We start from the raw sequence: 23012 nt of genomic DNA on the forward strand, positions 1-23012 counted from the left end.
GGTAGACAAGTTGAGGTGGTAGTAGACAAGTTGAGGTGGTGGTAGACAAGTTGAGGTGGTAGTAGACAAGTTGAGGTGGTAGTAGACAAGTTGAGGTGCTTGTAGACAAGTTTAGATGGTGGTAGACAAGTTGAGGTGGTAGTTGACAGGTTGAGGTGGTAGTTGACAAGTTGAGGTGGTGGTAGACAAGTTGAGGTGGTAGTAGACAAGTTGAGGTGGTAGTAGACAAGTTGAGGTGGTAGTTGACAAGTTGAGGTGGTAGTAAACAAGTTGAGGTGGTGGTAGACAAGTTGACGTGGTAGTTGACAGGTTGAGGTGGTAGTTGACAAGTTGAGGTGGTGGTAGACAAGTTGTGGTGGTAGTTGACAAGTTGAGGTGGTAGTAGATACGTTGAGGTGGTAGTTGACCAGTCGAGGTGGTGGTAGACAAGTTGAGGTGGTAGTTGACAAGTTGAGGTGATAGTAGACAAGTTGAGGTGGTAGTTGACAAGTTGAGGTGGTAGTAGACAAGTTGAGGTGGTAGTAGACCAGTTGAGGTGGTAGTAGACAAGTTGAGGTGGTAGTAGACAAGTTGAAGTGGTAGTAGACAAGTTGAGGTGGTAGTTGACAAGTTGAGGTGGTACTTGACAAGTTGAGGTGGTAGTAGATAAGTTGAGGTGGTAGTTGACAAGTTGAGGTGGTAGTAGACAAGTTGAGGTGGTAGTAGACAAGTTGAGGTGGTAGTTGACAAGTTGAGGTGGTAGTAGACAAGTTGAGGTGGTAGTTAACAAGTTGAGGTGCTGGCAGACAAGTTGAGGTGGTAGTAGACAAGTTGAGGTGGTAGTAGACAAGTTGAGGTGGTAGTTGACAAGTTGAGGTGGTAGTTGCCAAGTTGAGGTGGTAGTAGACAAGGTGAGGTGGTGGTAGACAAGTTGAGGTGCTGGCAAACAAGTTGAGGTGGTAGTAGACAAGTTGAGGTGGTAGTAGACAAGTTGAAGTGGTAGTAGACAAGTTGAGGTGGTGGTAGACAAGTTGAGGTGGTAGTTGACAAGTTGAGGTGGTAGTGGGCAAGTTGAGGTGGTATTAGACAAGTTGAGTTGGTAGTAGTCAAGTTGAGGTGGTAGTAGACAAGTTGAGGTGGTAGTAGACAAGTTGAGGTGGTAGTTGACAAGTTGAGGTGGTAGTAGACAAGTTGAGGTGGTGGTAGACAAGTTGAGGTGCTGGCAGACAAGTTGAGGTGGTAGTAGACAAGTTGAGGTGCTAGTAGACAAGTTGAGGTGGTAGTAGACAAGTTGAGGTGGTGGTAGACAAGTTGAGGTGGTGGTAGACAAGTTGAGGTGGTAGTAGACAAGTTGACGTGGTAGTTGACAAGTTGAGGTGGCAGTTGACAAGTTGAGGTGGTGGTAGACAAGTTGAGGTGGTAGTAGACAAGTTGAGGTGGTGGTAGACAAGTTGAGGTGCTTGTAGACAAGTTGAGGTGGTGGTAGACAAGTTGAGGTGGTGGTAGACAAGTTGAGGTGGTAGTTGACAAGTTGAGGTGGTAGTTGACAAGTTGAGGTGGTAGTAGATACGTTGAGGTGGTAGTTAACCAGTCGAGGTGGTGGTAGACAAGTTGAGGTGGTAGTTGACAAGTTGAGGTGATAGTAGACAAGTTGAGGTGGTAGTTGACAAGTTGAGGTGGTAGTAGACAAGTTGAGGTGGTAGTTGACAAGTTGATGTGGTAGTAGACAAGTTGCGGTGGTAGTTGACAAGTTGAGGTGGTAGTAGACAAGTTGAGGTGGTAGTAGACAAGTTGAAGTGGTAGTTGACAAGTTGGGGTGGTAGTAGGTAGGTTGAGGTGGTGTATCTTTGGGTTTTAATGCCGTGTTGTTCGGCATGGCTTCTTGTGAAGCAGAATGTTCTTCATTGCAAGGCCCGCGGGCCACTGGCCTCCCCTGGTGGACTTTAGTGCTGACCCTGACGTGCGGCCCCTCGACAGTACACAAATGGTGAAAACACCCCCATCATAGCTGTCAAACCCCAACGATTTAAAAATTTGTGGCGGCCCTCACACACTGATGATGTCGAAGTCTTATCGGTGAAAGTGGCCCCCGTTTGAAAATTAGTGAACGCTGATCTAGCTCGTTAGAATGACGGAAGAGACATATGATGTTGATGATGTGTTAACGAATGCGTGAGAAGGCGCTCCTGTAGCATCACCCCTCCATCAGTTAACCTGGATTAATTTCAGTCACCATCATCATCAGCCATGGTCAATCTACTGCTGGATAGAGGCCTCCCCAAGCCTCCCACCGGCTCTCGCGGTCCTTCCATCTACCAACCTGCACACGTGGCTGTCCAGTAACAAACGGAATCAGCATATATATTTATACTGGAGGAATCCCTATAAGCTCTACAGCTCTTTTTCAAGGATGTCGAGTAGGGGTGGATCAGAATGTTACAACAACAAACAATACAAAAACACGGTAGGAGTGCAAAGTATAGGAAATGTAAAGAAATCACTAAAAAATATAGACAAATAAAACTAAACAGTTTTAAAATTTACCAGGTAAATTTAACACTTAGGCTTTCACGACCAGTATTATTAATAATAAAGGTTTTTGGGTTAGATCGCGTTATTTATAAATGTGTCACAACTCTCCACCACCTGACACGACCAATCAAGTAAAGCCCACTGAGCTATTTGCTTCTTTTTTAGAAATGACCTGGCCACAAATGATAGCTCAACAAAGTGTCTCACGTGGAAATGTATGGAACCAAATACTCTAAAGGCATGTTTCTCAATGTTTCTAAACGTGCTTATATTACCATTATGAACTATGTTTTATTTTATCAGGTAATGCTGCATTGAGCTATTAGCTTCTTTTTCAGAAGCGACCTGGCCACAAATGACAGCGCAACGACGTGGCCTATCATCGTGTGGAAATGTACGGGAGCATTCCCGTCACTGTGTGCATTGTGCAAGGCACGGGGTAAAGCAGCCGCCTATCTCGGCATGCCTCAATCCTCAGGGTCCAGCTGCGGCCAATCCTCCAATATCAAACAATGCCCTCCGTTGAATGCATATTTTTACCGTGAACATTGCCCACGTCTTCCGACGGGCTGACGTGAAGACGAGGCCGCAGCAGATGGTGCAGACATCACCGCCGCTATTTCAGCGAGATTAAACTTTCGAAACATCAGCTTAGAACGTGATTTTTTTTTTACGTTTCAACGCCCTTGTCATTCCACTGCTGGAAAAAAGCCCTCGCCAACGCCGTGTCAGTCGAGGTGGAGGGCGGGAGGGGGGGTTTACGATACTTCACCATGCTGGTCGGTGCAATTTGTTCAAGGTGGGAGACCCAGGGCCGTCTTGGATCTCACTCGCCACTGATGTTGGCCGTGGCCGGCGATATTCAAACTTAGGTTAATGGGTCGCTTACGCAGTTCGCGATCTGCTGCGCTTCCTACTCCACCCGTCGGCTAGATATATTGCCTGGAACGAAGCGGCGAAAATTATAATGAAGGGGGTGATTAATTATTGAATTGGGCATTGGTCAAATCCACAATAAAGCAGAGGCATCTCTCCACTGACAAGTGGTTCCTATTTGGGTAATCACGGAATTTTAACTCGTAACGCAGAGCGGCGAGCCAAGCTCAAATGTAATTAAATAAAAACGCACCGTGGGTCGGCTGAAAATAAGCTCAAATTACGCGCCAATTTTAAGCATCGCTCGTCTCTAAAGGCCATGTGGCCCTCAAAAAGGCAATAAAGCTAAACACAGCCCGCTGGCAACATGGTCTGCATCCTCTCTTGCTCACTACGATCTTGTCTGTAACGCATGGCAAGGCATTCATCATCATCATCGCCGCCGTCGTCACCACCGCCATCTAACCCTTGACCTCAACGGCCGTGGGGTCGCCACTGATGGCTGCCTGCCAACCCTCTCCACCCCCTGCCTGTCCTTAGCGGCCTCTGTCAGCTGTTGTTCCGTCTTTTTCAGCGCATGCCATGGCATTTGTCATCCGATTGATCTTGGGTCATCCTCTCCTTTTTACTTCTGCCGTCCCCTGTCAGACGGTGTTCCACAAGTCACCATTTTTTGTCGAAACATTCAATGATGCTCGTTAATATTTTTTTTCTCTCTCTCTGTCTCCACATTTTCAGGGATTAACCGGCCCCCAAGGCAATATTGGTCGTGCCGGTCCTGCAGGCGCCAAAGTAAGTTTTATTTACATTTGTATAACAGTTTAAATGTGTATCTCGCATACATTGTGCTACATTGTATTAGCTGTGCTGGCAAATAAATACGCACACAAGTGCGATCGATGCCAAGTGTCGGTTATAAACTGCCAAAAAGTCTATTAACAAGAAAATACAAACATTAAAGGCAAATCGCCTGAAACTCCTGACAGTAAAATATTTCACTCGAATACATTTATGGAATTTTCGCAAACCACATGGCTGTTGGATCCGTATGAATTGAGTAAATGTACGTAGAATGTTTTTTTCTCGCACATGTACAAGCCCACCGTAGTCAGAAACTCTACAGTTTGCAGTGGGAAACAATAAATCATTGCAGTGTTAACGGCGTGTAAATGCAACCGCACGACGCGGTCAATGTTAAACAAACTTTCAACAACAAACGCCAAAACGCGAAACCGAACGAGTGTCGACACGATCGTTGCTTGAGTCAGCCGTGCATTGCGCTCGGGTTCTTACTCACCCCGTGTTTAAGAGGATATATTTGCACCAACGTTTGGTGATTTGTTTAACACGTAAGAGGCTTTCGCGACCAATATCATCCATAATATATATAAAAAAGATTTGAGTTAGATCGCGTAAATATATAAATGTGTCGTTCAAACCCGCCACCACCCGACAACTAGTAAAGGTTTGTCACATAAACGGAACGTGGCCAATTCGTCACGAGTACAGCACGCCGGTGTGCTGTACTAGTGACGAATTGACATGTTCCGTTTAGTGATTTGACTACAAGGATTTAGCAGGAAGGGCTGAGTCTTCAGCAAGTTAGGGGAGTAGGGGGGGGGGCGGAAGAGGGGCGGGGGGGGGGTGGGGGGGGGCTCAGCCAGCTCGGGCCCCCACCCGACGCTACGGGGCTGGGCAGGCCGGTGGCGTCAGGGGTCGCACCCCCGATTAGCACGGTTGGCAAAGCACGGTGTGAAAGAAGTTTTGTTTGCGCGTGTTTAGTTTGTCGTCCTTCCCCGCACCTCCAATTAGAACGTTTGGCTACGTACGGTGCGAAAGAAGTTCAGCATACAAGCGCACATACAGGGGTTCGGTCATCAAAATAACAGCTATTTTTGTTCGAATTCGTAAAAAAAAAAAACCTCTCACTATTTCAAGAGTTGCGATGCACCGCGTGGTGAATACGAGGGACGGTGGTCCCTTAGTAAATAACGGTCATGAAGTGGCTCTTAAAGATCACCGTGCGGCTCTGGAGCAGCAGTTTTCCGACCCCCCCCCCCCCCCCCCTGGTCTACGCGATCAACAGCAAAACGGGGACTGCTCCACTCCACGCAGGCCGTGTTAACGCGGGCACACGGCTACGCGTTGGAACGCATCGCGGCCTTTAAATATACAATTGGGGTTTCCTGCGATTTATGCTAAACGCAGCGGCTGCAGCATTATCTGGCCGCAGTTGTGCTGCCGTTTCCCCTCTGGAAAGCGCGCAGCCTGGTCAGGCACAGCCCCAACAAATTATTATTCCAATTACAACATTCTCTCCGCTGTGCCAAGGGAGAATGAAGAAACGTTTCTTGATTCTCAGGAGCAGCCAATGGCAAGCGGAAACGCTCGATTTAGAACGTTTACATATATTTTAATATATAGATCTTTAGATTTCAAAAAATATATATATTATGTGGTGACCACTCAAACGTCATCATCAGCGATGGTCAATCCGCTGCTGGATGAAGGCCTACCCAAATTGTCGCCACTTGCCGTGAACCACTGATGCAGCACCTGCACGTGAACCGATTTGATCGCTCCATCTCCACGGGTGGACCAATTTTTTTGAACGAAGTTCATCCCTTGGTTGCCGCTCCATCAATTATATTGTGTATTATTACTCCTCATCGTCATGTATTATTATGTATACCACGCCCCTGGCATTTGAGATAACTACCGAGTAAATTCGGGGCCCCAAAACAATAGAGAATACACAATATACACAACAAATGAGAATAACCCAAACTGAAAAGATATCCTTGAGAATTCTCTACATTTTGTGAATTTTATTTGAGCTGTCCGTACGCTACGTGAAAATCACGTCCAACATTGCCGTCATAAATTGATTAATAGGGGTGCTTTTATAATAATTTCGGTTAAACTGTTCCACAACTTTGGTACCAAAAAACACCGAATGCCTGTTCAGTAATTATGACTTTTGTTCACCATTCTTGTGACAACAAAAATCCTATCGCTGGAGTGCAATATACAGTTTTGGAACGTAATTATGCAATCATTCTGCCAAATATGCAGTGTCGCCCATAACCGCAGTAATACATTACACGAGTGAGCAACACCAGTTTTTCACTGTCAGCTACGTATTTGCACAATTACCATATTCTCACGATTATACGATGCAACGGAAAGTAATACACACCCCAAATTTGTGCCCGGTGTTCAATACAGTTATAACAATTATGTTAACACACACAGACTGGCAGATATACACCGACTGAATTCTAACATGCAACCCCAGCTTTTGCTTTAAAATACATTGAAAAAAATGTACGTTGGAATCCAGTGAATGCGGTATTGTGTTTGGTGCAATATGCCAGTTTAAATTGTTAAATATTCTTTAAGCACTTATATTTGCCTACACCTCAAATACGTTCCGTTCCGTTGTCGCCATTTCTTCCCGCGGGGAGCACTTTGATGTTGTTGTTCTTGTCCTGTGGGTGATGTACCACAGATCTCCCTTTGCAAACTAGCTGGATAACTGGCTACACGGGATTTTCTGTGTAACAATAATAAACCTTGATTTAGTGACTGAGATCACAGTACCTTATTTTTGGAAGCTCTCAGCACTTTGAGCGAAACGTCGGACAAGACGCTGAACAATGTGCGGTACAACACGAAAACGCATCCGAGAGTTAAATTGTTGTTGTTGTTGTTTCCTGTGTGCAGCTTTGTTCGCTTAGTTAGAATACAAACATACCATTAGCGCATAATTTGAATGTAATTTTCAGATGTCGCAAACTCTCAATTATTAGGCATGCAATATAATGCACGTTTTGTTCGCCTATGTATCTAAGTCTTCTGTTGTTGACCTGATTCATTGTTACATGCCTGATAACACAGACCAATGAAGTATTTATGATGATGATGGTAATGAAGATTATTTTCTTTTTTTCAGGGTGATCCAGGTCTGGCCGGCCCACCTGGAGTCCCAGTAATTGCCTTTTATTTTCTCCTTTTATTATTCCTCTGCCTCGTGGACTTTACAAACCAAAACATATGCATGTCTATGACCAAATCAAGCGGAAATAGGCCCGATCTTGTCAGCTCTCTGAAGCTAAGCAGGCTTGAGTCTGCATATTGCACGGGTGACCACCGTGCATAACAGGTTGTTACAGGCTGTGGGGCTGGCAGAAGGCCTTTCAGAAAAATCTATTGTTGTACTGCCCTTTTTCCCGTATATATGCCTCCCACCAAGTTGCTCTGACGAGCGTGGCAAAGTATGGTCAAATAAATCTCCACGGCCCACATTAAAGTGGAGATGCCCTCATCCGGCAATGGATTGACAAAAGGGCTGTACGTGTACACATATACAACGTTTGTAAGTGCACTTTATTTATAACCAGGTGAGAGTCCACGTAGACAAGGGAGACCTAGGTTGCAAACATAATATATAGTACAGAGATATCCCATTAAACAAAAAACTTAAACTACGATTAAACATAGAAAAAACACGCATATGCATGGCCCTGTGACGATTACCATTGTGTGTGTTTTTTCTTGGAAGTATTTATTAGCAGTAATGAAAACTGGTGGGCAGCTGTACGGACAAAATTGCCTTTGCACATTTGTGAGTAGCCCTATTAGCGCGGGTGTGCATCTGCAAGATTCGGGCAACCCGATAGTCAAGATAGCAGCGTCGATGTTCGTATGATATCAAGGGCGCACCAATGACAGAGCAAAGTGTTAATCACTCAACCAAGCTGCGTATTAGCGTCACACGGAGAGCATGGCTGCTGAATGTTGTTATTCTCTGTCACCTTCCGTTTTGTTTCTCCAGGGCGAAGGCATTGTTGGACCGCCCGTGAGTGTCAATATTTTCAAACGTCCTTCGTGAGCTCGGTTTTGTACAAATGTACAGATGGAACAAATATTAAAATGAACCATTCGTCCCTTGCGCTGGCTCATGGCAGAAACGTCATATAAGTTGAGCTGACTGATGTTTTTGTCGAGCAAGGGCACTTTTTATGGCGGAGATGGGGCGGGGAAATATAATCTGCGATTACAACGTGCAGTCCTGCTTTTAGTTTTTTTTTTACTATTCAGTAGTCAATGTTGTCATTTCTTGCATGTAGGTTTGTTTTTCGTCGAACATTTTCTCTGTAAAAAAAAAACAATTTAAGCATTGTTCCACTTTGTGTGTGAGTGTAGTTTTTTTAAGTCCACCTGGCCTGGCAAAGGCATCACTGAGTGGCGAATGGCTGGTATTGACATTTTTTTTTATGCATTGTCGTCTTGCGTTTAGGGACCTGCTGGATTGGGCGGCCTTCCCGGAGAGATTGGGAGACCTGGGCAGATTGTACGTAGTGTTCCGTCTACGGCGTTTATTCCCACACGCAGCCAGATTGTAGCGATCCAAATGCACTTCATTAGCGTGAATACACTCGTAATAATAATATTAGCCTGATCAACCTTGTGCAATAACATGCAACTCTGCTTTCATATACGCATATATAAGCAGAACTCTGTTCTGTTTCCACACATTAAACACATGTTATAGTCCATCGGCCTACTGACTCTCCAGACCAATATTATCCAGTAGCACGCATTCGTTTAAAGCAAGCAAACTCTCTGGACTGGTTACAACTTCACGGGTCTCGTCGGCGGAGTCCGGCTTGTTCAACAAGCGGCTGCTGGGTTGGCAGGTGAAATTGTCAGACAAAGAGGGGAACATGCCCTCTTGGAGATGGAGCTCGTGTGCAGAAGGGAACTGCCATATCGCAGGACCAGCACAGATGGTGACGGCCTGTGGATTTTTCTCCGGGTCCTCCGGTTTTCCCCCGCGCATTTAAAAACATGCATGTAGAGCATTTGGTTGATATAAATGTTCACATGATACGCCGCTTCATTGAGCTATCATTTGTGATGACCAGGACACTTCTGAGAAATAGCTATATAGCTCAGTGGGCCTTACCTGGTAAAATAAAAGTGGTTTCGATAGTTTTTTTTCGAGTTTTTAATAGTTAAAAAGAAATGTGATAATGTGCGGTGTTGCTTTTCAGGGTGAGATTGGGCCTCAAGGACAACCTGGCCCTCCCGGGCTGCCAGGGCCCAGGGTGAGCTCCTCACAAGTCTCTCGCACTGCCACCTACCCCCTCCTCCTCTCGCGAATTCAATGCCATAATTTTTTTTTTCCCGTTGCCCCATATGAGAAGTTGAGTGATGCTCATCATCTCGTTCTCCCGATTCCTTCCAGGGTCTTCCTGGGATTCTCCAAGGAGATGGCAGCGGGGATATCCAGGTAAAAATACAACAAATAAATGTGCGTATATATTTTTTGGCACTGATATATTCGCGATGTTTTTTTTAAGAGACAAATGTGTTCATGTAGTGTCAAAGTTTAGCTCAAATGTCAAAAACTACATGTAAAGATATAACCTCATTAGACAGTAAACGCAGACAGGAATCCTTGTTGATAATCAGGCGAGCACCCATTCCATTGAACTTATATTTTATAAACAAGAAGATGAACATATAAATGAAAACATGCGCAAGTAAGAAATCTTACATTGACTGTCGGAAAAAAACAAAGTAATCGGGCCTCTGTGGGACACGTCGCTCGAAGGGACGATGTCCGGTGGTCGAGACTAACAAAGGCGTGGCAGCCAGAGGAGGGAGCACGCCCGATAGGACGTCCACCTCGGAGACGGAATGATTACTCGGCTCGTGTGCAGGTTCTGCGTGGGTTGTTGAAGGATGGCGACGGTTTGGGGAGGACTTCAACCAGTGGTGGATAGATCATCACTCCTGCTGCTGCCTATGGCTGCTACTGCTGCTACAGCTGATAATGATGAATATGATTGTGTCTTTCTGTGTGGCTCTGCAGTGTCCATCGTCCTGTCCCGCCGGGCCCCCTGGCCCTCCTGGGCTGCCGGGGATGAAGGTACACACACGGACATGATAGTACAGGACAACGCCCTCAGCTGTCCAGCAGGACATGTCATGGGTTTCATCGTACAAATGCGATCCACAAAACATAATTGCAGAGATTATAACAGCTGTGTGGTCAGGATTCTGCTGACTCCCATGAATCAATCAACCTGTCAATTTGCAGACTTCAGTATTAATGTCTACCCATATATTTTGTCAGCTGTACACAAATACACTTCCATTATTACCTGTTTTCTACAAGATGCCTACCTAACCATCTGCCTTATCTACCGACATACCAACCTACCTACCGATTTACCAGTCTTCTCGACCATCCATCCAGTGCAGTACTAGACTTGAAAACAATTCGTCAATGTACTATTTTCTAATCCTGTTATCGTCTAGGGTCACAAAGGGTTCAAAGGTGAATTTGGAGATCCTGGGAAGCAAGGTCACAAGGTGAGAGTGCTTTGTGTTTTGTGTTTTTGTGTTCAATTTTCGAGTGTAGTTCGGGTTTCTCGGACGCGATAAGTAATTAAAGTGGCCGAGGTCGACAGGAAGCGTGCCTCGCCGTTCATTGCAGAGGTTCGTGGTTCGAGGCTCAGCGCCCGCCCTGGTTAACACTGCGGGTTTCATGAACCGTCAATACATGCGCGTCCGCTTCGCGTGAAGACGTTGAAGATCACGTGATGTAATTCGCGAAATAGCGGGCCTTGTGTGTCGGCATCATTGCCAAATCTGAAATGTTAACCCGCAAATTGCTTAAGTGCGCAAAAACCACATGTCGGCCTCACTCCCTCCCCGACTGGCAGATTATACTCGTCTGTGAAACATAGTGGCACTGTGATAGCCTGCCGCTATATGGTAGGCGGAGACAACGTATGGGCTACATTGTTATGAACATCGTTACTAAACGTTATCGGGCATTTTAAATATATTTTTTAGAGCAACTGGAATCTTACAATGACACTTGTAAGTGTGCATGTTGCGTACGTTTTTTTAAAAAAAATCATGTAATGGCTCGGAAGTCGCATAGTTAGTTGGAAGAGCTGCGAAGCTCAACAAATGTGATATTGCAAGTTCAAATCCTGGCCAGGTTTAAAATGCGGACCCACGATCCACTACAATATCATCGTTATCATCAATCACCATCACCAAAATAATAATAATCATCATCATCATCTCTCCTAGAAGAGAAGAAAATTAAAGCACCAGCTGCTGAGTATCATTTCAAGTGGGGCAGACAACAGTGTTTGTCCTATGGAGTGACCGGTCCCTGCCATGTGATTGCGCAATTTCCACCATCGGATAAAAAGTGACATTGTGGAGGAACACCGTCCTATGCGTGAGAGAGCAGCGAAAATGTTATATATCGTTAGAATAATAAACGTATTGATATGCATATGAATTGAAGTGTTTTTTACGTGTCGCATTACAATCACAATAACGGCCACCCTTGACGTTCCAATTGGTCAGGGAGAAGAGGGCCACCAGGGACCGTCCGGCCAATCTGGCCCACAAGGCCCAGAGGTAAGTTGTGTCACCCAACAGCCACTGCCATGGCCCTCCTAAAGCACAACCACCACCACCAAACAACAACAAACTATCCCAGCAATACCACCCCACGCAACGCCGCAGTTACGAGGGGGCTGCACGAATGCTGCACAACGCTTCTTTATTCAGACGACTTCTCTGCCATAGTGGATTTTATGGGTGGCGGGGGGGGCAGGGACTTGCGGTTTTCACGGTTTCCAGCTCGGGAGCCACTGAGTGGGTCGCCAAATGAAACATTCCATGACAAGCGATGCTCTTTCCTGCCTGCCATTATAGACAGGTCGGCAGATTTCCTTCATAACCGAGTGAGGGCCCATTGGAGATCTGGCATCACAATAAATGCATCATACGTCCAACAGGTATTAAAAAAAGTAGATCCATTCGGTTAACCATTGTCTTTAAAAGCAAATCTAAATAACATGTTATAAAAATGTACGTTTAAAAAAATTATGCAACTTAATTAGAACTTTTATTTAAGGGGAAAACTTGATACATTCGCGTTAAATGCTGGCGTGAATCGTGGGGAAGAGGACCCTGGCTCGTCAAGAGTTGAGAGAATCCGCTGTGTGACATTGCAAGTCACGTGCACGCGCACGGAGAGATACTGAGAGATCAAAGATCTTTGCACTCATTTGCCTCACTTGTTATTATTCCTCAAGTGTCTTCAATCACACCCTACCTAGATATTCTATAACACAACTCATTCTTCAGGAAGGGTTCTGAGAATAATCTATCGAGCGCCATTCATACCATAGGGTCCAAGGAACACTTCACACAAGTCACGATAAAAAAAAACATTGACAACGACAAGTATAAAAAACACTCATTCAACAGTAAAAATACGTAGAGGGAAAACATCAATAAAACAGTAAAATAATCTTAAGATGCCAGAATAATGCCCGAAGGCTAAATAACAAAAAAATTAACCTATAAGCTTTGATTTAATGATGCGATTGCAATTTTTTTGACATCACCTTCAGATTCAGCTGCATTCGGACGCCACGTAAATCCCTACTGCACTCCCGCACCTCCGATTAGCGCGGTTGGCTACGTACGGCGCGAAAGAAGTTGGACGTTGCGCGTCCCGCACGTTCGCACGTAATTGCGCCGCGCTCGTATTCCACGCCAAAGTCGTCGTACGAAAGCGAGAGGTCGCGAGCTGCCCGCGTGCGACTCTGCTGTAATCTCGGCTCTGCGATCAGACTCCAGTTAATTGATTTTTTTTATTTCATTTAAATTTTTTTGTAATTTAGTATTTTTTGTGTGCGCCTCTTTGCTTTGAAGGGACCTTCAGGGCTGCGAGGATTTCCCGGAATGATGGGATCAAAAGGCGAAAGGGTAAGTGGCGGCAATTAGGGGCCCCCACAATCACGGCGTGTTCACGGGCAATTGATTGTAACCGGGCGCAACTTCTGAGGGTCCTGTTGTGTGTTGCGTGCGCTGTGCCCAGAGGGGCGGGGGGCAATGTGTGACGGCTACATTTGTAGAAGCGTTGTGATGAACGATGGAAGTTATTAAAATGTATCGGTTCAAAACTCGGCTTGTCCGGCTTCACTCGAAGATCTGAAATGGCGCAGTGAGGCGGTGGTATTCATCTGAAAATCAGTTCACCGAGTGTGGGGTACGTGTCAACTCGGTCTCAAATTAGTACCTGGTGCGGTGTGTAAACATCGTCACTGAAGAGACAAAGGCGGCCGGGCATGGTGTAGGCCACACGCCCCCTCGTGTGCCGTACCGGCCTTCATGAAGGCTCGCTAACAGCACTTGCCTCAACAATATGTTAAAGCTGAACGAGGGATCGTTGTGTTTGGAGCGTGGAGAGCAGTGGTTCGTACGTTGTCTGAACCTGGTCACCTGAGTTCAATTCTGGGTCATGGTTACCATCAGTGTCTCAGGAATAGTTCTGGTATAAAACCGTGATATTTGAATTTGGCCTGGGTCTCCCCAAGGCCATTTTAGCCATAAATGAGCATTTTGTGTAGTGAGTAAACACCAGCAAAGACCAAGTTGGCTGGGCGTGGTGCCGAGCACACCGCCATTTATTGAGCTCTCCAGCCTTAATAGGCGCTCGCAAACAGCACTTGCCCAAACAGTCAAGACGGCTAAACTGGGGCGTTGCCTTTGTGCGAGGATTGTTGGCGCCATGGTTGTTAGTGCACTGCACCACGATCCCAGTTCGACACCTGGCCAAGGGCCATCATTGACAATTCCTATCGTCCGATAACAAACACACAAAAAATGTGAATATGAAATGTGAGGTGGGTAGCAAAGGTGGCATGCCATGTGTGGTGATGACCGAACTTGCGTGAGCTTTTCCGTGCTTAAAATAAGTGGTCACTTAAACAGAGCTGGCCACGACAACATTTAAAATCAGAATATTTGATTTTTACTGGAGGAGGAATCTGATGAGCTACAAAGCTCTTTTTCACAGATGTCCAGTAGGGCTGGGTAAGAACGTTGCAACAACAAACAGTACAAAACTATGATAGGAGTGCAGAGTATAAGAAAGGTATACAAATCACCCAAACACGTACACATACAATGAAAGCATCCCCATCCTACCAGGAAAAGCCCGCTGAGGTATTAACTTAATTTTTCAGAAGCAACCTGGCCACAAATGATAGCTCAACAAAGTGGCCCGATAATGATGTTGGGGTGAGCCCATTGACTTTGTGTTTGTGTGTCCAGGGTATCTCTGGGTTCGACGGAGTGCCCGGACCTCCTGGTCCACAAGGGGAGCCGGTAAGTGACCCAAACTCACGTGTCTCCACTTTCCCGGCCTCACACAATTCACAGCCACCGACATTCTTTCATAGAACACGTAATCCAAAAAACCGAACAAATGGTGAGATAGTATTTTAACCCCTACAGAATCTGGACCTCGGGGCTCAGTATTGAACCCCTGGGTACAAATTATCTTCGAGCAATATGGCTCTGCTGCCAGATTGAAAAATTATACTCTGTCTATGTATCTACAAGAAGGGTACATGCATTATCTGTTTCCAAATCTTTTGTTCTCAACTTGCCTCTGCCAAGCAGTCTCAATACAATGGTTAATTAATCAGCTGTGGTGGAGAATACCTTGGATTCCAGTGATGCGTAGGCTGCGTTGGTGTATCGCACTCAGATCACTAACACACGATTTACCCTGGGTAGCGTAGCAAGTAGGACGCAAACCTACTTGCTCAACTGCACCCATCTGTTTTGTGCTTTCATGTACTTCTCGTATGAATCAAGATTGCTTAAAAATGATTCAACTCCAGTTCAGGCAGCGTAAGCCTACAATCTTTGCAATTATACAACGTATAACGGATACAACGCACATACCGTCACAAAATGTTGTCATACCATCGCCGTGCCGTCCACTAGCCTGGACAAAGCTGTTAACGGATCGCTAATTTAATAGGGAACTTCCATTTTGATCGGGAAATTCAATATTTAAGAAGACAATTAAACGAGCGACGATGATCACGGTGTAAGCAACACGACATATAAATGTAAATATTGTCATACGACGATATACTCTGCAGCGTCGTCGCATCGCACCAAACCCTCCTTTATAACGCATCGGCTCGAACGGCGGAGGGTCGGTGGCGAAAGCCGGAGAGGAGGGTGCAAGGAATCGTGTTAATCGAGCGGAGCGTGAAACGCATTCCACGTCGTCACCTTCTGTAAAGCCCGACGATGACGGCGCCGGCAGCGCTCGTTCGGGGTGAACGGGCCGAGGCAAGAGGGTGGTCTTGCACGACGGCGGTCTCCGGATGGCAGCACGAAGGGGCGATCGCGAGTGGCCCTTGAAGTCGTCGGTGATTGTTGGGACGACTGCTGGAATGTGTACGCACGCGACGGTGGCGGTGTCAGTCTGCAGGGCCGTCTGGAAACCGCAATATTATGGAATTTGTGGGATGCCCTCCCTCTTTAACAGCGTATGTGGGTTCCCGTTACAATGTGCGTGCGTGCTCAACATTTGAGTGGTAGCGTCGTGGTCGGCGCACTTCTCTGCGAACCCGGTGACACGGCTTATATTGCTGACGAATATCTGAACTGGTCTAGGGCCTCCTATGGGCTCATTCGGCCTTGAATGGTGTGTAAATGTCAGCAGTGGAGAAATAAAGGTGGTTGGTATGGTGCTAGCCACATCATGTCCTTGGGCGCCGTGCCAGCGTTAGCAGGTGCTCGCGAACAGCACTTGCCCCAGCAGTCTATGTAGGCTACACGGGGGACCTTTGCCCTTAGTGCACCATCTACAGGAAACAATTATGCACTGCTATCACTCACAGAGTAGAACCTAAACCGAACAACCAGCGTGGAAAAAGCATGGTCAAGGCCTTCATTCAGCAGTGCATTGCCAAAGGGCTGTAATTTATTATTCCTATTATTATCGCTGGAAACGTATTTGTGTTCCAGATATTGCCAACAAAAATACCCCACAATGAAAAATGTATATGCCCAGGAGTTAGCTTACCGTGCGTGAACAACAACGGCAAAATAATGAGAAAACGTTTCAACTATTTGGGAAAATATGTGCACCGACTTTTTGTCCGTTGCACCTTTACGTGTATAATTTTAACGTAACTTAACAATCAGCGTGCTATTTTGATGCCGTGACCCTCACCCCAGAAGCACATGGAGAATGAATAAAATAGCCAAGCAGCTGACCACCCCTTGGCCCCCATCATCCAAAAACGGGACTTCTGGCTCAGAAGAAAAAGCACAGATAAAAACACAGTAACGTGTCTCTGTTAGGGCTGGCGAGACGTGACGATACCACGACGTGTCGTACGATACAAGATCCACGCTTATCATCGTGTCGCCCACTTACCAACTTGTCGTCCGGATACTCTCTGATTATCGTTGATTGTTTATTTAGTTTTTATATTTCATTTTCTAACAAAATATGTCTGAAATAACAAACAAAAAAATGAAGTTGGTGAAAATTAAATATTCAAGTAAAATAAATAGCTGTTAACGTTATTTGCATGAGAGCTTTGTAAAACGTTGTCCGGAGCAATGGACGGCACGGCGACGATGTGATGCTCTCATTTTCTGACGGCTTGTGCGTTGTAAACGCTGTAAATTGGAAACTTACTCATTATTGGAAGACCTGTAGCAGGCTTACGTTGAGTGAACTGCAGTTGAATAACTGTTAAGTAAATATGTATTCACTGTAGAAGTACATCAATGTACATCAAAGCAAAACGACAATACAATAAAATGCTCGATACAATTACAAATTTAAGTGCAACTGACATCGTGATAACCATATTGTCAAATTTAACGTCGTTTGATATCATGAAAAACTGTCTCGCGCCAACCCGACCATATATCTCGATAAACTAACTTTTGAGCCACACGGCCGCGTACTATATAGAGAGAGAGAGAGCCGTCAATGCCCGATACTTGGAAGGGTATTCGCGTCTAAACTTGAGTCAAAGTTGATCATAAAACCCCACGTGTGAATGAACGGCGATAAATCACCGGGGCAGGTTAAGAGGGGGAAATGGGGGGGGGGGGGTACACGCTCGAAACCATCCCAGAGGTGGCTGTAAATTCCTTGGCGTCACCGGCACATAAATGCACAAGGGCCCTCCGGATGAAAGACATCAGGGATCCCTTGTCAGACGGAGCGTGCACCTTGGGAAGGCGAGTAGCCTGTGGGGTAACCAAATAGATCCATGTGGGGTAACTAAGGGGGCTCGTGTGGAGTTACTAAGGGGATCCATGTTGAGTAACCAATGGGACCCGTGTGAGTTAACCAAGGGGATATCTTGGCTGGTGTGAGGAGCTGAGAGTCATCATTATAAACACCTTTTGTCGTGTATTGATTTACTTACCTTGAGAATGTACTTGTGTTGATCTCTGCACTTCGTAATTCGCAACTTCCCTGATGTAATCGTGTAATTATTGTACAGCTTTTGATATGCAATTGCACTGTATGACGCTATACACAAATGCATAATTATAATTATTACATCTCAGAGATTTTCACCTCTTAGAAACTCGATTCTTCTTCACGTGTGCCGGAATTCTTCTGTTCATGATCAATTTCCTTAGCAAAAAACAACTTCATCCTGCTCTAGCTCACCTCTTTAGTAACTGTTATCTCTCTAGATCAAGAATTGACTAGTTTAACACGTAGGCTTTCGCGACCAATATTATTCATAATAAAGGTTTTTGGGTTAGATCGCGTTTATTTATAAATGTGTCGTAACCCTCCACCACCCGACACGGCCAATCAGCAAAGAAAAGTGTCACGTTGACAAAAGACAAATAATTCACTACTTCAGCCCACCGGTGTGTTGAAGAGTTAATCCACATTTACAGTTTGAGTACGACGTTTCGCTGGTAAATACTTCCAGCATCATCGGGCAATTCGCCAGAATTCTGGCGAATTCTGGCGCCAGAATTCTGGCGAATTGCCCGATGATGCTGGAAGTATTTACCAGCGAAACGTCGTACTCAAACTGTAAATGTGGATTAACTCTTCAACACACCGGTGGGCTGAAGTAGTGAATTATTTGTCTTTTGTCAACGTGACACTTTTCTTTGCTGATTGGCCGTGTCGGGTGGTGGAGGGTTACGACACATTTATAAATAAACGCGATCTAACCCAAAAACCTTTATCAAGAATTGACTACCTTAAATTGATGAGATAACACACACACGCGCACGCATAGACATATTATTACTTCATTACAGCCACCACTTATTTTCTGTAGGAATGAGGCCCTGGGTTTTTGTATGAGGCACACCAGGCACCTATTCAAATTCCAGAGGTTATTTAAGGAAACGTGATGGGATTCTTTTTGACCGACGTGGAATACACATCGGTGTTGTCAGGAATATTATCCCCATACACAAAACAATCCTGCAAAAAATAAAGAAAAGCACGTAAAAATAAAATCCACCAGGAGAAATTGCAGGCCATACAATCACAAGATGCCTATATTAAACGTTGGGAATTGTTCGCACAAATCCGGCGCAGGCTTCTTTATGCGCCTCAAGGCTTCTGTTGAATTCCCTTAAAGGCCCCCTTTCAATAGCAACTCTGAGCACACATGGTGACTTCGTCGTGGTAGCAGCAGCAGTAAAAGACTTTGTGTCGGAGCCCAGTGAGCGCACCGCGAAGGGTGGCTTCGCGGGCAGCTGCAAGGCTTATTCAGCCGAGTCCAGGAATTCACGCAGCCAATAACTCTTGAGACGAATACAAACAAGTAGGCACATTGTTTTACCAACAGCAACATCATCAACAACAACATCAAAGCCTTCCGCTTCTGTGGAGACTGGTGCGGTGCACCCGTCACTGCTGTGTTTTCAGAAACAAAAAAACGTTCTGATGTTTTCAAATAAATGACCAACACTAACTAGATGCCCTGTTAAAAAAAAATCCAAAACGTTGATCGATGACCCTGCCCTAAAAAGTAACAAAATACAATCGGCAACTTCTAGGGACATTTTTGATTTAAAGCTTTCGTGACTGCAGGGATTCATATGCTTGGTTCTTTCGGTAAAGTCACGTAGAAGGGAAACAATAAAATAATAATAATAAAAATAATAAAACCACATATAAAACAATGAGAATTTTATTGTTTTATATTTGTATTATTTTATTCTAGGGACATGTTCCTTCTTCTGCTATAAGAATGGACCAATGTCCTCAACGTCTCCTATTGTAAAATATTTATTTCCCGTTAGGGCATTGTTCTTGACGAACGCGTTGAGTCTTTCGTGATCGCCAAAACGAATTCTGGTCAGATGCAGTAGCGGGTACGTGCGTGCGTGCGTTTCGCCTGTGGCGCAGTGGTTAGTACGCTGTGCTACAAATCCATTAGCCCGAATGAAAGTTCCGCTCATGCGCCAGCACCAGTGACGATTATCTGAACCGATTTTGGGCCTCTCCTAGGTCGACCCGGCCTCAAAGGGAAGTACCTGGTGCGGTGTGCAAACATCGCCACCGGTGCTGGACACCCAACCCCTCGCGTGCCATGCCAGCCTTCGTAGGTGCTCGCTGACAGCACTTGCCCCCAAAGTCTGTTTAGGCTGCACGGGCGATTTTTGTCTTTGTGTCTCGCCTGGTGGGATGCGTGGGGCACCTCCATAACAAAATTCCCTAGCAGCGCGAGGAATTTCGGAGTCGTCTGGAGTGGGACTTGCGCCACTTCGCCCCCGGGGGCTGTCGAGCGACGCGGCACAAACGGAGCCGGTGTCTCGGCGCGAGCTTCATTACGCGTTCACACCACGTTGGCGGCACCGCCCACCACCCGCAGCGGCAGCTGCAGCTTCACAGGTCGTGGGGCTCCTCGATCCGGCACCGCAGTCGGCGCGACGTAGCTGCTGTCCACCCCGGCGGTCATCGGTGATACACGTGTGTCGTGGGCGGGGGGCGTGGAGGGGGATGGCGGCCGTGATGCCACTAAAAGGGCCGGCTCACCGATGAACATCTCTCTGTCTCTTTCCGCAGGGAGAGGAGGGCCCCAGGGGACCGATCGGGGAGGTCGGACCCAAAGGCATCATCGTAAGTTTTGTCCGAACGCAACGCCGTCCGTTCGGCACTGGCATTAGTGACCACACAGCGAGGCGGGGAAAGTGTTAACTTTCAACGACTGTCATGAAATCCAAGGTTTTGCCAGAAGGTAAAACATTTCCTTTCTTTGACACATATTCCACCTGACGCTGAGAATTGCGTGGCAAGATAGACTACGCAATGGGGGAGTCTTAGAAGAGAGCATGGCAGGTTAGTGGTGTTTAAGATTATTTTATTTGTTACACAGATGGTCCCGTTTAGGCAGTTTCCTGGCTGGTCCATGGTGCTGCGTGAGTACAGCAGCAGCAACAAAGACAAAAACATCAACAATGCAGAGAAAGAGTACGGGGTCCTTAAAGAACGTTGCACAAATCACAAACGAGGTATTTAACGGTCGTAAACGAAACGCTCACGTCAAAAATCAGCGCATGTATAACACACGTGCTGGATTATCCTCGTAGCAAAAGTTGCATATGCTACTGGCCCCGCACTTTCAAGGGCCTGGTTCTAAATGCTTTCAAGCTATCAAATCCGGTTAATTGATTCTGCACTTGCTCTATTACTATAGTACTAAACCGCCTTCAACTTTTATGAACGACTGGGTGTTTAAGGTTAGAGATCTGTCGTATTATTTGGCTGTATAGCAAATTAAAACATACAATTACTTTACTATGCAAGTAAAAAAATGTGTTTTTATATTTACGTGTGTTTTTTTAAATTTATTGCCCCTTTATAACATATGCTACAGGCCCGCACTAGCTTAATCCGGCACTGTATAACATGAGAGCAAGAGGCGCCAGACAACACAGTTAGGTGCAGGTGCAAGTATGGCCTCTGTTTAAGTTTTATAGGGAAATAAAAAAGGGGGAGCGAAGAGAGGGAGCCAAGCTGTAGATTAGCGGCAAGAGTTGTCCAGAAATGTGGAGCAGCAAGGCGGAAATACTTTTTTGTAAACCAAAGTTTAAGTGTATGGAATTTTAGTCATAAAAAGAGGGCACCTTTGAGGCTACAGGTGGGAATTTGAGGAACCAAATGGGCCATGAGGTGATTGGCGGACTTGTTTAAGAGGGCCTTAAGGATGAAGACAGTCCAGTGGTGGTGTCTCCGGAATATCCAGGGGAAACAGATTTGAGTTAGTGTAATGATGAGTTCTAAGGGTAGTGAGTTCTAAGGGTGGAGTGGTTCAAAGGAACGAGACGTTTTCTGGCAGATTCATAGCCTAGGCGGAAGATGGTGTATCACAGTAATCAAATGTAGATATAAAACAGGTAGCGCTGGGTGGTTTGTGTGTAGAGGATGGAGGAAGGCTGGCTATTGAAACACGCATTGGAGTGGTCTCCACGAGTCCAGCGACCAAGGGGATGACTGGCCACGGATGACGGACGAGATACTGTCAGGGCAGATCTTGAGAGGTCACGTCTCGAGGCTGCACAGCAGCTGTGTGATCTGACAGGGGGTGGAGGGCGCTGGCGGGGTGTGGTGGCACCAACCATCTTCGTTTCGATTTATTCAACCCATAGCAATGTGTTAGAAGTGTACCTTTTAACGTAGACTCTTTTGTTCAAGTACAATGTTCTGTTCCTCTCACGCACGCCCTCGCCTCTCCTCCACCAAGCGGGTGGAGTGAGCCGGGCCACGACAGACGCTCACTGGATGCGCAAAACGTGGGAGCATGGAACGCGTGTGCTCATGGCCTGTCTCGTTTCTCGCGCTGTGTGGCAGGGCTTGGCTGGATCGCGAGGAAAAACCGGGATCCCCGGCTCGAAGGGCGAGGCGGTGAGCATCACCACCTCTCATCCTCGGCGCCAGTGCTGGCACATTGTTCCAGATTGTGTCACCATAGGCAAGGCCCAGGGGCTTGGCTTCTCACCGAATACGTGTTTCCCCGCCCCCAGGCCACTGGTAGATGGGATCGATCACGGGTAGAAGGCGCGTGAATAGTCGCCACGGCCACTGTGGGAGGTATACTGGATGTTGGTGGTCCGGGTGAGGAAATATTTTCTGGGTTAGCGACCTGGACAGACCTGGCTCAAATTCATTCCTGGCAAGGCCTGCTCTCAAAGAAAAACAATGTGGGCATTAAATATGTGTAGATCAAACCCCTATTTAATAACACACCTTTAAGCAAAATGTTTATTCTTATTGAATTCTCTTCTCGAAACTCTTTGGTTTTTTCAGTAAAGTCACTTAGGTAAAAAATTTAAATAAATTAAATCACGACGTTTCGGGCGCAACACAAGCGTCCTTCTTCAGGTGGGGACAGCTTAGCAAAAGCACATCGCTTAAGTGTGTCACACCGCTTAAGTGTGTCACACCGCTTAAGTGTGTCACACCGCTTAAGTGTCTCACACCGCTTAAGTGTGTCACACCGCTTAAGTGTGTCACACCGCTTAAGTGTGTCACACCGCTTAAGTGTGTCACACCGCTTAAGTGTGTCACACCGCTTAAGTGTGTCACACCGCTTAAGTGTGTCACACCGCTTAAGTTTGTCACACCGCTTAAGTGTGTCACACCGCTTAAGTGTGTCACACCGCTTAAGTGTGTCACACCGCTTAAGTGTGTCACACTGCTTAAGTTTGTCACACCGCTTAAGTGTGTCACACCGCTTAAGTGTGTCACA

At 46.1% G+C, this 23012-nt stretch overlaps 1 protein-coding gene across 1 annotated transcript in view; it reads left to right on the forward strand.

Annotated features, from left to right (window-relative positions):
- Positions 1-23012, forward strand: part of COL9A1 (collagen type IX alpha 1 chain) — a 60767-nt gene that overhangs the window by 11673 nt on the left and 26082 nt on the right. Inside the window, exons 5-17 of the mRNA XM_032961416.2 lie at positions 4126-4179; positions 7343-7378; positions 8225-8248; positions 8690-8743; positions 9447-9500; positions 9641-9685; positions 10271-10327; positions 10720-10773; positions 11791-11844; positions 13153-13206; positions 14557-14610; positions 20330-20383; positions 22115-22168. Of these exons, the coding sequence (XP_032817307.1) occupies positions 4126-4179; positions 7343-7378; positions 8225-8248; positions 8690-8743; positions 9447-9500; positions 9641-9685; positions 10271-10327; positions 10720-10773; positions 11791-11844; positions 13153-13206; positions 14557-14610; positions 20330-20383; positions 22115-22168 (648 nt within the window). The remainder of the gene's footprint in view (positions 1-4125; positions 4180-7342; positions 7379-8224; positions 8249-8689; positions 8744-9446; positions 9501-9640; positions 9686-10270; positions 10328-10719; positions 10774-11790; positions 11845-13152; positions 13207-14556; positions 14611-20329; positions 20384-22114; positions 22169-23012) is intronic.

This window comes from Petromyzon marinus, chromosome 27, assembly GCF_048934315.1.
Source record: "Petromyzon marinus isolate PM22_M1 ecotype Great Lakes invasive population chromosome 27, UKy_Petmar_22M1.pri1.0, whole genome shotgun sequence".
NCBI classification, from domain to species: Eukaryota; Metazoa; Chordata; class Hyperoartia; order Petromyzontiformes; family Petromyzontidae; genus Petromyzon; species Petromyzon marinus.